Here is a 16,730-nt window from a genome sequence, read left to right on the forward strand (position 1 = left end):
GCATGGTAAGCTTCTATGGTTATCGGATTGTTTCATGCGATGTTAGAAAGAATCGGTCTCCTTTATTATTTATTTGACTATTTAGTAGGTCACCAATACAACTTATAACAGATTGTTTTTAAATAATGATCAATTTACATTTTGCTAATTAAATTTACTTAGGCCTATCATAGTATATGGACGGACAAATCTCCGTACCGGGGCGTGCCCTCCGATTGGCCAAATAAATACTGATAACTGACGGATAGGCCAAGAGCATTTTATGGAAGATGTTTGAACTTGTACGGTACGATCTCCAATATACGCACGATATAATTATAAAAGTAAATTCTTCCAAGGAATTACAAAAAAAAAATACAACTGAAAAAATATATAGGCCTAGAAAACGATCTGTATAAAACAATTTGTATTTATTACAATGTTTAGCTTTACATAAATGAAATTAATTTAATACATGTTTCACTGATTAAAACGTCGGTATTTTAATTATAAGAATGAAAAATAGCCTATATAGGGCCTATATAATTATAATGTTAGTATAAGTTTACGACTCAGATAATACTTTTTAACATGCTGGCCCTTAGTGCTTAAATATTACATGGTAAAATTAAAAATATTATATAAATTGAAAATTTATCAGAATGTTAAACGTGCATTGGATAAGGAAAGTTAAGCAATTCCATTCTATAGTGAATAACATCCAAATATTTGTCAAATAACAAAGTTCAATTACCAATATTATAAATAATATGATCCGCTGTCCTGATAAAAATATAAGAATATTCACAAAAGGAAGACTATAATACGCAGCATTTCTTAATTTTAAAAATATATTTTTATTGTTTAAAAACCTTAGTGAATATTAACAATGAGAGTACCCGAATATGTAATAAGCCTATGTAAAATAATCAGTGTTTTGTTATTTGTTTTTAGGTTTGTTTTCTCCCTTTTCCTTTCAATCTCCTTCCCAAATCGATTTAGCTAGTCTTTCTTTAATAAACATAGTTATGATACAATACTAGAGCAGTAACCTGGCCAATTGGGGATTCGGCCAAACCCCCTAAACACCTGGTTAGGGGCCTGGACTACATGTTTTAGTTTACTTGTGTGAAAAATGCCCATCAAACATAGCATAAACGAAACTGACCAAATACCCAAACTGGTATACACCCGTGCGAACATACGTTGACGTATGACAGGCAAATATGGACAAAAATTTATTTCCCAAAAATATTTTTGTCCAATTGGAATCGGTGTATAACAAGTGTATAGCAGTTTGGCCGTTCTTAATCCTAATAGGACTAACGTATTGCAGCATAACAAGTACGGAAAAATTTACAGATCAGAAAAACACAACTTAGGCCAAGAGCAACCAACTCAAAAATAGTCGTGGAGGTGTCAACATTGAAATCAAATTCAAAATCGAAATCGAAATCAAGGCTTCCTAAGCTGGCAACTATTATGACGATGTAGGGTGCAAAGGTATAGCGTGTGTGTTTTTCCCATATGGTTACATCCAGGACGAAGTACAAGGTAATTACGAATGTAATTACAATATACATTATTGTGGACGACAACATGTCATCCAACCCGGTCGCGTCTTCATACGTCAGAGCGATGGCGCCATTGAGAAGGGTCGCGACGAAGGTCCAGGTTGTTAACAGTGCGATGCCGTTCTGAACCAAAAGATAGTTAGCCACTAAGTCACCCCTATAATAAATAAAACAATAGGTATATTGATGAAATTTCTGAAAGAACGGTTACATGTCAATGTAAATACATATCGATGATCACAATTATGATTAAAAATTACCAACAACCTGCGTCGTGTGTAGGCTAGGCAGGTGTATGATTCGTTTAATTGGGATTGGGAAATGGCCAGAGAGGCATTATTAAAACTACACCAGGTTCTATAAATATTATGACAATTTTCTAGCTATTCATAGAGCCGGTAAGCAAAAACTGATTTACTGTGTGTTTCTTTTGGTAGTTTATCTATTCTGCAACAAGACAAAATGTTGTGACTCACATGAGATTCTCTTGCATATATGACTTGTATTCATTTACTCGTCTGTAATTGATCCACAGACAGAGGGCGCCAGTCACAAAAATAAAGAACAAATCCAGGCAAGAATAGCTGATGTACTGCCGATCCCAGAGGAACAGCCAGCCGACCAGAAGCACCTGGTTGACGCTATACAGCAAAGTAAATCCAGGTGGCAGGACAGGTGCGACTGAATAAACAGGGCCTTCTTCGTTTGAGCGGCATAACGTTGATAAAGCGTAGGCAATCCAGAGGATCTCAAACAAAAAGATGACTCCCCAAATAGAGAATGCCCAATCTGCTGGAGTTGCTTCGATACTGTACAAATCCGAAAGCTCTTCAGTTTTGTTTTCGTATATTCCAAGATCTATATGGAATACAATTTAACACAATTTAACAATGACGTACGGTACAACCGCCAATAATAGCGATGTTTTTTTGTTGTTTTTTTTTTAGGCAAAAAATACACTCACCAATGATTGTAAATAGCGAATATCAATGTCCTACTTGATGTAGGTGGCAATCCTTTTCACAAGACAAATATACACACAAGATGCTTTACACAAACTAAATCTCAACTTAGGAAGTTGAGATGTTTTGGTAGTGAAACAAAATCCTCTAACACTGACAGGAGTTTAACACAGGACATTGGGATTGGAAGGCAGGGATCTATAACCACCGGGCTATTCAACTACATATCGTTCATCTCTTTTCATACTCAGAATGATGATCGACAACACCAAAATTTGGTCTGTTACGTCATAATCATTAAGGTAAATTACAAATAATATAAAACCAAACTCACCAACCCCGGCGTCTGTTGATGCTAAGCCAGCGAACACAGCACTTGCAATCGCAATGAGGGTCATAAGACCAGTGCTTAGGAAGTACGAACAAGCCTGCGAATCACTCATTTTCAACCAGAGTTTGACAGATTATGATGAAAAGCCTGTTGAGCAATGACATAAATATTTACTAATTTTTCTGAGGTATGTATGCATTTATTGCACAAAAGAGAGTTACTTTTGATATTATGAAATGTTGGATATATAAAAATAGGTTATTTAACAGGAAGCACATGACTTTTTTCTAACTAATAAAATAATATTATTTGAAATGAAAAATTAAATAAATCACTGCGGGACAGCTTTTGCTAAACGCCCGTTCGAAGTGGTCAATCCTAAAGAAAATTAATATATATAGTAATATATGAACACCAAAATTAGATTTGAAGTTACTTTAGGATGAGTATATGAATGTTTAATTCCAACATACAAATACAATATATATTATCAAATATTGTGAAGAAAGGTCCTAATGATATATAACGAGACAACGAGTTTTGGTTAGTTTATTGAGATGAACATGTGATAGTATCATAATCAAACTGTACATTGACTATCATTGATAGAATGCTGAAAGTTTCAAAACCTTTGTATTTTAAATTATATTTGTTGTAATTTTGTCAATGAATTAAAAGAAGATGAAGAAATCACTAACCAATACGAGTCAATAGACCTTTCCGGAGTGTAAATCAAACTTATCAACTGACTAATCAGAACAGCGCTAGGGATACGCGTGCGTCTCACAAACACACGTGTTGTCCCACAAACGCACGTGTTCGCGTATGTTTTAACATTGTCGTCTTGTGGAACCTTAGCAACAATATCCAAGGGGCGGGGCTTAGCGGAAAGGTCCATTCTATATTCTATTGACCTATCTGCTACATAATGTCAAAGATTAGCCAGGTTAATAGTAGTATGCTACAGTTGGGATATTTCGAGCTTGTATGCCTGTACCGTAAATTAAGAGCTCAGGTCAAAACCACCCGAACAATACGTACCAGTCAGGTTGAATGCTTATGAATGGTACTATTTGTGAATGGAGAATTAGATTTACTAGAATATTTCGACCGTATTTCCTCCAAAAGTCACGCAGTTCCGCATAAACTGTCCACAGAATGTTGTAGTCAACCTAGTTAGTGTAATACTTAAATTATTTTTCTTATGTCACCAACAATACACCCAAGTAGGCCTACTACTGCTATACAACTTATGAACTATTAGTACCAATTATGAATATACAATTATTTTTTCACTGTATGATGGTTGTTAAAATGTTGGAAATTATTTTCATAATGACTTAAAAGAAACGTGGAAAAATATAAATGTATTAAAACTTCGCAGACTTCAAATGTAGTGACTCATGGATCTTGAAGCGATATTACTGCATTTCGAAATTCCAGATTTATACAGTCAGCGACGTTGTGTTCTTTTTTGTCAAGATAAACATAAATATACAAAATTAAAATATCTTTTAGATGTAGGTGTTCCTAACTCATTGATAATTACAATGCATTGACATAACGGTTGAATGGAAACTAATAACCTATGGTTGAATGAAAACCTTTTTAACAAGTTCACCTTATAAATTACTTAGTTGTACATTTTTTAAATACCTTTGATGTAATTGGTAGTTTCATTTATGTATAGATGTCGCAACTGTAGATTCCCTTATTCTTTTATTACGATTTATAATATAGTCCTACTTTTATAAATGTTCACGCTACGCGTGATATACAGTTTTTTCGCTTTTGTGGTTGGTATAACTGACGGACTTCACGTAGGCCTAAGTACAGTACTCAACACCTCTCTGGTCGTTCCTTGGTTCTTTGATAATACCGGTATCTCATTCAGTGATTTCCAGTGTAGTGTGTTGATGAAATTATAATATATAACTTAACCAAAGGATCTCAACACACTCCTGCAATTCCTGGTTCCCTCTGTATGTATCCAATTTTTCAAGACGACCTGTTACCTGTCATGTTATTCATACTATTGTGAAACATAAAAATGTGTAGATTTTCTTTTTTTATCAGTCTCACAAACACACGTGTTTGAGTATGTTTTAAAAGTGTCGTTTTGTGGGACCATAGCAAAAAATATCCAAGGGGCTTAGCGGAAAGGTTCATTATAATATCAATATAAAGTTGAAAGGCATTATGATGTTGAAATTGCATTGGTAATAGCGCTGTATATAATAATGTACAGTAAATTAAGGAATTGTAAAACCTGTAGGCCTCGCATAATCATTTTCAGAACTTATTAGGCATAAAATTTCTTATCTCTAATCGCCAATTTAATATCCTATGCCAGTCTACATATTATACCGTATGACAAATCCAAATATATAGTTCATTTCATATCAGAATTGAAAATTCAAATTCATGCGCGTGCTATCCTCTCCACGCCAAAAAGAACAACGTATAGAGGCCTGCCTACCGTTCACTGGTGCGTGGGGTTGACTCGAGCGAATCGACTCTACGAGAATCGCAGAAAATCACCTGTTTTATTACAGTACTGATATTTATCATGACCTATTTAGGACAATGTTCAACACTTACCCTTTACTGCCTGTATTCACCTCTTCAGTTAGGCCTACCTGATGACTGACGCCTTACTTTTGACGCAAGGTATAATAATTCGCTTGATCCCATTCCTCATACAATCACTTTGAGTTAGAGATTTGTATAGAGGAGAGGATAACAATAGGCTCTATTCAGTTATGCTGAATGGCATTAATCCAGGCGTGACTACTACACCAATGGGTTTTCTTGTGTTAAAATATTTAGGAATGATAATCAGCAAATATATATATACGTTCACGTGAAGCGTAAACGTGGTGCCTGCCGCGGGGGTTGAATACAAGAAAAGAAAAACCATTTGATGATGAAACGCATAACTTATGCCTACATCATTTGCCAATAACGTTATCTAAGCAGATGAGTGTCTAAATTTCTTTGGTGTTGTGAAATGTAGGCCTATAAGAATGTTAGGCATATCGAATATTTAATTAACAAATGCATTTTCATGTTTGTTTTTCTTTTATGCCTAGGGTTGTAGAAAGTTGATTTCTAATTGAGGATTGGTGAATTACTTTATATCATTATTATACTTATTTTCGTTGTAATCATAATTTTTATAATTTTCATATTATTGTAATTATCATCCTCCTCATCATCATCATTATCATCATCTTCTTCCTCTTCAAGTATGGATGGTATAGGCCTATGTAATCTATTCGTGAAGTTGCTGGTACCATGGAGAAAAAATATAATCTGAAAATAGGTTTATCACACCAAGAGTAAAAGTCACTTTGACCTCAAGGCCCATGGATATACAAAAAGTATAACCCTGCATCAGCCACTAAAAATTTTGGTAAATTTAGAATAATTATTCATATATCATAAACATAACATAAAATTTGCTTATTATCATCATTGAGCACGTAAACCAAAGAGTACTGTATACAGTTGCAAGAGGTCCGACTGCCCTGATTTTGTATGTACACAATAAAACGTTAAAAAATATATAATACCACGCAATAGGGGCGCCCTAACGAATGTACGTTCTTTTGAATGACGCCTTCTAAACACTGGTGTTATAGAAATTGTCTCAAGGTAAGCCATAAACTGAGACTATCAACTACAATATTAATTGATTCTTATCTTTTTTTTAAACAGAAACTACGGCTCCGTTAACAATGACGCGTCATAATAATTTTGAAATGTGGGTGGGGGGGTTAATGGGGGAGCGAAGGTGAAGTGGGGTGGGGCTCGATGATTTGGTGATAAAATAATGCTTTACTACGTGAAAATTAGACCTGAAAAGAATTAAAGAAGTGAAAAAGAAAAACATAAAGAAAATGAAAAAAACAGAAAATAAAATAAAAAAGAAAGAAAATATTGATTAAAGAATAGGAAAGAAGTGCAGTGAATAGGAAGAAAATGGGATGAGAAAGAAAATGGGGAGTTTATTAAAAACAGAAAGGTTAGGAAAGAAATAACGAAACTTTACATGTTTAAAGAAAGGAAAAGAAAAAAGAAATGAAATGAAGAAAAATAATCATCAGATGTGACTGATAGATAAATAATACAAATCTATAACAATTGAGACTGTACATTGTTTTGATAAAATATTTATTTGAACTAAAATGAAACAAAAAATCGAAAATTAAATAATTAGCAAAAATTAAATTATAATAATGTTGCAACTCTTTCAAAAAATTGTATTAACAGAGGAAATTTCGTTAATATCCTTTACTTTTAAAATTTAAATATTTGAAATAATAGAGAATTTATATAACAACAAGTAAAATAACATATTAACTGTAAATTGTAAATATAGATTTAAACACACTAGTGGTCGTCTCCCTGTAGGTACTGTATGTATCGTGGTTAAATCGGGTTTTTTTTTGCATAGGGATTTTGAAATTGTTAAATATAAGTTGAATTGATTACAATTGGACAACATGAAAAGCAAATAAATTACACTTACATTGTATGGTTTCATATAGGGCGATATGCCTATTTTATATCTCTATATGGTTTATTTTTATTTTTGGAATGTGTTTTCGTTTTTTAGTGTATATATATATATCCTACATGACTTACCACAGTATTCAGCTTTGATATACAGGACTTAACCTTAGTATTTGTCTGTCATACATCTGACCGGAGTATGTGAACCGTTAGTATCGTAAGCACTATTGCCTGATGATGACGTGTTACACGTAGAAAAATGTTGTTTATTAGTAGGCCTATCATTTATATTCCAAAATAGGACCTGACATAAAACATTGCAATATAAAAACATATCATGCTAAAGTAACGCAGAAAATTGAAATTTGTAGAAAGAGTCTTTTTGGGCAGAGAATAATTTTCCGTGGAGGTCCCTTCCTTAACTCATTCCTACTTTTGTTCGCTTTGAATAATCCACTAGAAAATCTCCTAAAATGTTAACAATAGGCCTTACACATGAATCAAGAATATGAATATGAAAAAAAAATTTCTTTGTGGATGTAAGTACAGCGTAACGGCAGCCCTCTATTAATAGGTCCATGTATACACAATCCAGTATCTGGAAATATGGCTACACCTCAAAATCAATACAATGCGTAAGTGTTAATTAATTCTTTATAATAAACAGTTTGTAAAACCATTAAACAGAGAAATATTAGATTATTAGAAATTTAAACCATTTTTGAAGCTACAAGTGGGTGGGGGAGGGGCAGGGGTTTAGTAAAAAAAAGGGGGAGGGGCAGGGGTTTAGCCAAAAAAAAAAAAAACCAATAGGCCGTCCAAAATGGAAGCCAGTTGCGTGACACTGAGCTGATGTGCGGGCCACGCCCATCTTTGGGAATTCCCACCGAATATTGGAACGAAAACAACGTACATTCAATCAATAAATGTTGTTTTTATCAAACAGAAATATGATTTAGCTCTAGTTTAATGTAACATTCGATATTTGAAGAATATGAATAATTTACTAAAGGTAGACCAGGCCCAATAGGCTAGGCCGAACTGATTAGGCCAAGCCGTCACGTTAAAAGTGGCTGTCCTAAATAATTGTAGGCAGTCCAAAAACGGCCGGACGGCTCGCTGCCTAAGCTTATGGGGAGGGGTGCAACGCACTACACATAGAGAAGAACTTCCCACTGGTGCAGACTGTACGTGGGCAGAGTGGAAATGAAGGACTGGAGCGGACGGCTGCAAGAATGTACTCAGTAAATGGAGCTCAGCATCTCAAGCTCAGTAGGGCTGCTGTTGAACAAAACTTCAATACACACCATGGAACATCTTCTTAGTTGTCTCCTTCTGGAGTGAGCATGTACTACAGTTGACCCTTCGGAACTCAATGACAACAATAGGATATGTGTGTGGACATGGCTGAAAAGAATGTAAACCTGACGTGTATAGACTCGATGAAGATTGAAGGCCCTATTGCAAGCAATCGACCCTTCACTCATTAAACCCCCACTTTACCATCACGTACCGCATCAGTCCCTATATCAATATCAGAAATCCAGAGATGACGGAACTGGGGGTGCTGTGTTATAATGTGTGACCGGAAATGGCGGTCTGCAATTAGTTGGTTACCATGCGCCAGTGATGTTAGAGTATAGTACAACAAGATGAAACTATTATGTAGGCCTAATGCATGAATAAAGTTCAGGCTTTGTGGGGTAGTGAAATGATTATTGTACATTTTAGGTGCTCCCTAAATGCATAAGTGTAAGGTAAATAACTGTGATTAATTTAATAAGCGAAGATATGGAGACAATTATTTTTAAGTTCCCTCTTTCCAAGAGGGGATACAAATGCTTTGTGAAAATGAGTACGCTGCGGTACTCATTTTCACAAAGAAACACACCATGGTTAGCTAACAATATGCCAATGTCACATGAACACCTGTGAAGGAAGGTGCAATCACGTTCTGTTGCCTATCAAACGTCTGTATGGGGGCGGGGACGATGCGGCATAATAAAACTAGGCCCAGGCCTAACCTGACAATGCAATTATATGTGATAGAAAGTACACTTTCGAAAGAAATAAATTAAAATAAGAAAAAAAAAATTTAAGAATAATTCAGTTGCAGAGGTACCTTGTTTAATTATTAAACAATGCGGCTTTTGTAGCCACAAAGCAAGGCATCCATGTGCAATGCAGTGCAGTGGTGTTTTGTTTATCCATGAAAAAAAGCACGCCGGGAGAGTTTGCCTCACCAGGAAAAGGTGACGTATTGTAGCTTATGACGTATGCATGCTAACTATAGTGAGTGTGACGTCACCAAAAAATATTTTCTATTATAACCAAAATATTAATAACTACAAGGTTTCTGGGCGTAAATTCCATTGATACGAATTAAGGGTTGCACAATCTCCTTGTCATACAAATTACAGCTCTCGCTGACGTGTCAATCGTGAAATACGGGTCGCTGAAGTTCTTCTCGAAAATCTGACTACGAAACCATATCGAAATTTTACGTTCCGCTTTTGGCATTTGAGTAGTGCTTCGCACTCGCCGCTGAGGGTGGCGTTCCGGAACCCTGCGTCCAGTAGGCATTCTGTTAGTAACCCGGCTATACTCTAACCGTAACTCCAAAAAACCAAAACAAAGAATGAGCCTAGGTAAAATTAACTTCATAATTTATTATTTGGAACATTTAACCATGATGTAGCTTTAATAGACCATAGTCCAACTTACGAAAGTCCTAATTACGTAATGTCCGGTTTACAGAACATCTAACATGTTACGAAGTGTTGGCCAACACATAGGCTACTGTGTGTTAAGTTAATTCACTAGTCTGGCCTTAGCCTAGGCCTATACTGTTTTGCATTACAGCAGGCAACATTTAAAAACTACTAAAATAGCAAACAAATTATAAAACGATTTTTTAATATCACCAAAATATTAACCCCAGCTTTTGATTATTAAAGAAAAAATCTATTTTTAAATTATTATATTTCATTTTCTCTTCTCGATTAATGTGAGAAAAGAGAAAAGAATACCTGTACCTGAAATATAATTTTTTGTTTAAATACTTTCGTCCTTATTTTATTCATCAATATCAATAATTTTCAATAGTGCATGTATTATAAACTTAGATTGTTGTATTGATGTAAACATACAATGTACGGTACTGTATTTGCTTTATGCGGTTTGTAACGTTTGTTTTTTTTCAATATCACAGTGAAGATCTATATAATGCAGCAGAAAAGGAGAATTGGAAAGAAGTGCGAATAATTATCAGTGACCAACCTCAACTCGTCAATGAAATATATGTATTGTACACTCTTTTCTTTTTAAACATAATTATTGAATAGCTAGTCTCAATAAATAAGCGACAGAACCTTAATCAGTGGCGTAACGCTTATTGGATCTGGGGGCGATGCCTCGGACACCAGTCCAAAGTGGCCCGGGAAATCCCATTTACTAAACACCAAGTAATCTGAGTTATGAACTTACGGTCCTGTAGTATTACCCAAACTATCAAATTGAAAGCAGTAATTGCTGCAGTTTTTTCACAAATGTCCTATGTAGATCTCCCAAGACAACACTTCTTTTCAACAGTACAAGTTACTGACTCAAAAAACCCAAATTGGCCTACTAAACTTAAAATGGTACCTGAAATGAAACAATGGAGTAATTGGCTATTCATATTTAAGGAATTTGCATCATCTTTGAAAAAAAAAAAAAAAAAAAAAAAAACGATAATTAGTACAAATGACAATGACAAGTTACGATGAACAGAAATCTTTGTGTGTGAAGCAGATTATGTTTTGAAAATGTACGGTACTGACTCTTATGGGCTAAAACATAAAAAAAAAAATCCATAGGCATATTTGAATTACCTAATTTGTATATTAAGTAAGTTATTTACTTACAATTAACAGTTAAATAAATCCTTTTCTGCATCCTTTCTATAGACCCTATTGGATGTTAATCGATTTAAATATTTTAAAGTAAATATCTGTGTAAATAAACAAAAATTATTTTTTTTATATTTTTATGGTTGGAAGTTAACAACTTATTTGATCTTTTTAATGTGATTCATTCAATAACATTTTCGAGGTTTTGCGATTTCTTTGCAGACAGTAGGCTTAAATCGTTAAATCGCAAGTATTATTTTGTAACAGTATTGGCATTGCCTTTACAGCATAATATCCATAAATGCTCTAGGTAGCGAAGGGAATCACTCATATCGCTCCCCCCGATACCTTCGTAACACTTAATAATCGAATATTTTATTTTTTAGCCCCGTGACTTCGCCATGCAAATCTTCAAACAATATTATCATTATCATCATTATCATCATCATTATTATCATTTCTATTATTATTATTAATATTATTATTAGCATCATCATTATCATAATGTTATCATGCATTTGTTTTTGTAGGACCGTCTGACGTTTGTTTATCGTATTGTGCTGCTGCTTAAAGCGCCACAAGACATTCTGTTGGACATAAGAGACAGATATATATATAACAAAAGAATACGTTTATAATAACGTAAAAAAATCGTATCGTGGATATCATATCAACAAAAACGTTGCTAATTTCTTGTTTGAAAAAGTTCCCGGGATTTAACTCGCAATATCGCAATTTACATCTCTGATAATATTTGGTGCAATAATTCTCTGCCGTGTGAAGACATTTCATTTCAATTCAAAGAAATGATATACGTTCTCACAAAGTGAACTGGTTTAGGTTGGAGAGCGTCAACTAAATTGAAATGTCACTGCGTAGTGTTGTGGAATAGGCCTACCGGTATATCATAATGCGTGTGCAATTCTCTTTTTCCATGTTTCTCTTTTATCTCCTGTAGTTTAGTGAAAGCATTCTGCATTACTTGGCACAAAATGGACAAGTAGAAGCATTGCGTCTAGTGTTTGATAAATCACACAAACGGGTGAATTGGAGAGACAAGAAGGTATAGTATGATTTAATATATACCTTACAACTACCAGTAAATATGATAATCACATATATTTACATATTATTTAACAATAAAAACAGGCCTATAACTATAGTGTTGGTACTATATTGGTACCATATTAACGATCACAAACTATCACAGTTTATATAACACATAAAACAGTATGTAACATATCAACATTTACATTGAAATATGCCAGGTTAAATAGGTACAAATGCTGATTTCTGTTTTGATTAATATAGTATGTTTATTCCCTCTGCATCTGTTTAATTCTGCACAAGCACCTGGTGTGGAGTATGGTGTTGTCGTCAGCATGCAATAGGCTATTTATAAAATTTTGAGAAAGGCGCGGCTAGACTGTCGATATCACGCTTCACAAGATGTGACTTAAATGACTGTAGAGTAGGTGCACAACGAATATAGTCAGGAAGTAAATTCTATTTTGGGGTAGTTCTATGACATGACGACTTTTGTAACTAACTTTTGTTAAGTTTCCAGTTCAATTAGTTGTGAGCAATACAGTAGCACCAAGATGCGTAGATGCTGACTATACCTGTACAAATGTTTAGCATATTATTCTCAATGTTTTCCATTGCGTCACAGTTTGGCGAAACTCCACTTCACTGGTTGTTAAAAGCAAACCATATATTTCACGTTCATAAGGGCGCAACACAAGTACTATTAGACGCTGGAGCAGAAACCCATATCGAAAACGAGGTACAGTCAAAATATACTTGTATTTCCCGGAGGAAAATATTAAAAAATGAAATCAATAAAATCAATCTCACATTCCACATACTTCCTAGTCTAGACGAAATACAATATTTTTTCCAAAGCCATATGAAACATAAAGTACTTTGCCATACTTACAAAGCATCACTGTTGATTATGATAGATTGAATACATTAGGACTATCTGATAAACTCTAATGAGTATTTATAAGTGAAAATTTGACGTTTAAAAGCCAGAAAATAATATAATGCAGTACAACGCAGTACCGTATGGCACTACAGTGTGATAGTTACGAAGATAAATGCTAGGATAATGTTTTTGTTTTTTTTAAATTCCAATTACTAAAACCGAAGATAATAGAAACACAAGGTAGATTTCTCCACAGAAAAAACTGTTCCACCGAAATGCATGGTGGGAATGCAAACAATGGTGCACCGCGTACGGCTGGTTCTAAAAAACTTCTGCCACCGTTACATAACTGTGAATAAATAACCTCCTTTTGCGGAGGTTGAAATCGTTGCCATTATGCATTAGATACAAACAAGTAGGCATCAATAAATCATAACAATAAAATGACAGACACAAAAGCGCAGAATCGTATGACCAGGACTCTGATTAGTGATAAAGTTTTCCTCTATTGGACAGCCCTTCTTTCTCCAATGGCTGTCCAATGGAGGAAAACTCTGATTAGTGATAAAGTTTTCCTCCATTGGACAGCCATTGGAGAAAGAAGGGCGCTGTGTGCGTCTGGATATACCTATTAACAGCAGGGTGCCTTATACGTCAGGACCAATTTCCGTCTCATTTTTGCTATGCGCCGAGTGCCCGTATCTTGTATTTCTAGTATCTTTGCTAAAACTGGTTTGTCAAGCATCTGGTGGTAGTGCTTACTTTTCAAACCAACTACTGCAATTAAGTTAGTAATTGGTCTATATCAAAGATAAGCTGATGTTATTGCTGTACGTTGAAAACACATTAGCTATATTTATATTATATTTTATTTATTGTTGTTATATTGCATGAATAATTCGTACCGTATTTATTTTGTTTATTGAGTCTTGCTCATATAATGATGATGATTTTCAGGGCGGTTCTACTCCAGCAGAGCTTTATACTGTAAATAAATGCAGCAAGTACGATGACGCTCAAAAAGATGGACAGAAGAAAGAAGTCTTGCTACTTTTAGACAGTAATTCCTATAAATATATGCTCATATTATTACATTAATGTCTTCTTTATATTATATAAATTGTTCTCAAAACAGTTTTATTAGTATTTATTAATAAAAGATGTTTTAAGCCATTAACGATTAATCCTAGGAAATTAACTTGGATGTGTGACAACTTAGAAGATAATCATAAGGTTCCGACTCAATGACCATGTAGAATCCCTTATAGACTGCTTTATTAACTTACAAGCACCAGTACCGTGTTATAACAAACTTTTTCTTGGATCTAAACAGCAAGCTGGTCCCTACCGGAGCTTTGTCTTTATAGCACTGCTTATAAATAGTGAAGCTAATAACTTGTTCAATTTCAGAAAAAAAAATACTGAGAAATTATAGCTCGTATACAGTTTAAAACATTAAATTATTTACAAGTTACAAACAACGGTAACAATATGGATGTCAAAATCATTTATAAATGGATAAATGGTTAACACAGTATACATTTAAGTATTGAAAAGATAAAAGACCAGCACTTTACTTTACTTATAAATAGTGAAGTTAATAACTTTCAGAAAAAATACTGAGAAATTATAGCTCGTATACAGTGTAAAACATTAAATTATTTACAAGTTACAAACAACAAACAACGATAAAAATATGGATGTCAAAATCATTTATAAATGGTTAACACAGTATACGTTTAAATATTAGAGAAAAAACAGAACTTTACCATAAAACTCATTACGATAAGAGATATACAGTAATACAGTAATATTCTACATGATCAGATATGTGTACGATTTGGTACGATTGGAGCTTAATCCTTGATTACTTTCCAACAAAATTAAATACTAGTATACTGTGAAAGGTTCTTTAATGTATAGACTAAAGGTTTTACTAACGGTTTTCACAGACTGTATATTCAACTAAAGACTAGATGAAACCCATCCAGGTATTAAATATTTTAAGTCAATCGTGACGTCACACTGCAACTCCCAATGTTATTTGTCTATCCCCCCACAGTCCAATCATTTTTTAATTAGTAGACGCTTTTTTTTAGGTTCGTATGTAAAAAAAAATTACCATTTTTTTCGTCACACGCGAACATATCGCGCACCGCGATGAAAATTGAAGTGTTATTGAAAATAGCATTTACAAACAAGTTCTTGTTACACAATAAAATAGTTTTAATAAATATTCATCGTATCCGTACTGTTTAATGTCGCTAGCCCTGTGAATTGAATTAACGTGCGTGCAGGAGCACAATACGCACAGCTAAATATAAACACACAGTACTGTATACTGATCATATAACAACCGATGACTACTAGCAGTTTGTTATCAAAGCTAATATTAAAATACGGCTATGGACTTATAAAGCAATTAGTAGAGCATGCATCGTAAACTAGCGAAAAATTATTATACTTAGGTTAGATTTAACGCATTCAAAATTTTCCTTCGGGCCTTGCAGTCCCTCAGGAAATTGTTTCAAGTGTTAAATTTAACTTTCGTATAATAATTTTCCTATACTGTACTATGCGGAGCTCTACTAAATGCTTACTACTATCATATTATACAAACTATTGTATTTTCTTTCTACAGAAGCTGCCCCAGCTGCGACATCTCTAAAACAACTGAAGGAAGGGCAGGGTGAGTTGTTTATGTAGTAATAGTTCTATACTTTTATATTATCATTATTATATAGACGATGGGATTTCTAAATATTTAAACGCTGGGAGAAGGGCTTTGGAACTCCCTAAAACGCATAAAAATGTCACAAACAACAGACAACGAAAAGAAATATGGTGGTTAACCCAGTACACCTTTAAATATTTAAAAAACTTACATTAAAGGGATCAAATTCAATATTTTACACTGGAGGGGCTTTTGAAGAAATAATTGTGAACGGATAAACGATAGCGATTTTTGAGTTTGTTAGTCCTGTGTACTGAAAAGAACTCTGTGTTCACTATTTGAATAAGGATTTTAACAAGGATAAATATATATTTAAAAAATATATTATTTCCTCTTTCTACAGAAGCTGTGACAATACTGACACCTCCAACAGGACCGATGGAAGGGCAGGGTGAGTTTATTATGTAGTAATACAGGTATCCCTCTATTAAGCAACCCTCCAATTACATAATATCCTCCAATTAGAGACCATTTTCTGTGGTCCCAAATTAAATAATATCTAGTGTTCTAATATAACCAAAGCTAAAGACAATTAGTTAGGCATATATATCTTTATATTTTCATTATTACACCAAGAAAAATGCTTACATAGACCAATAATGGTTTTTGTTTATATTTCTACAGAATCCATCACATCAGAGGTTAAAACTAATGGTAAGCTTTTAACTATCAGAATGACACGATTAGAGTGTATCCGTTTTGCATTGTGGTCTTGGAAAATAGATTAACATTATGAGAGAATTTACGTTCTATTGAAAAAAGAGTTCTGTGCAGAACCAACTCAGTCAAATGTTCTATGTTGGCCTATGTAC

The 16,730-nt window shown here is 34.0% G+C and overlaps 1 protein-coding gene and 2 long non-coding RNA genes across 4 annotated transcripts in view; 2 read left to right on the forward strand and 1 right to left on the reverse strand.

The window, feature by feature from the left end:
- Positions 1-391: 391 nt before the first annotated feature.
- The window catches only part of LOC117118098, a 24,310-nt gene continuing 7,971 nt past the window's right edge, over positions 392-16,730 (reverse strand). Inside the window, exons 1-4 of one of the 2 annotated variants that reach the window (XM_033262594.1) lie at positions 5,448-5,583; positions 2,850-2,993; positions 2,030-2,411; positions 392-1,710 (exon numbers count right to left, since the gene is read on the reverse strand). In XM_033262594.1, the coding sequence (XP_033118485.1) occupies positions 1,302-1,710; positions 2,030-2,411; positions 2,850-2,958 (900 nt within the window). In that variant the 5' untranslated portion in view covers positions 2,959-2,993; positions 5,448-5,583 and the 3' untranslated portion in view covers positions 392-1,301. Of the gene's footprint in view, positions 1,711-2,029; positions 2,412-2,849; positions 2,994-5,447; positions 5,584-16,730 lie in introns of those variants that run through there. The other variant, XM_033262595.1, reaches the window with a different exon arrangement.
- On the forward strand, positions 7,950-11,851 carry LOC117118100. Its single transcript, XR_004447004.1, has 3 exons — positions 7,950-7,999; positions 10,576-10,666; positions 11,785-11,851. It is a non-coding gene; the product is annotated as an uncharacterized LOC117118100 (long non-coding RNA).
- On the forward strand, positions 12,212-14,244 carry LOC117118099. Its single transcript, XR_004447002.1, has 3 exons — positions 12,212-12,317; positions 12,927-13,040; positions 14,142-14,244. It is a non-coding gene; the product is annotated as an uncharacterized LOC117118099 (long non-coding RNA).

The sequence above is a fragment of the Anneissia japonica genome, unplaced genomic scaffold, assembly GCF_011630105.1.
Source record: "Anneissia japonica isolate Jap-2015-1 unplaced genomic scaffold, ASM1163010v1 scaffold287634_len692169_cov176, whole genome shotgun sequence".
Classification (NCBI taxonomy): domain Eukaryota; kingdom Metazoa; phylum Echinodermata; class Crinoidea; order Comatulida; family Comatulidae; genus Anneissia; species Anneissia japonica.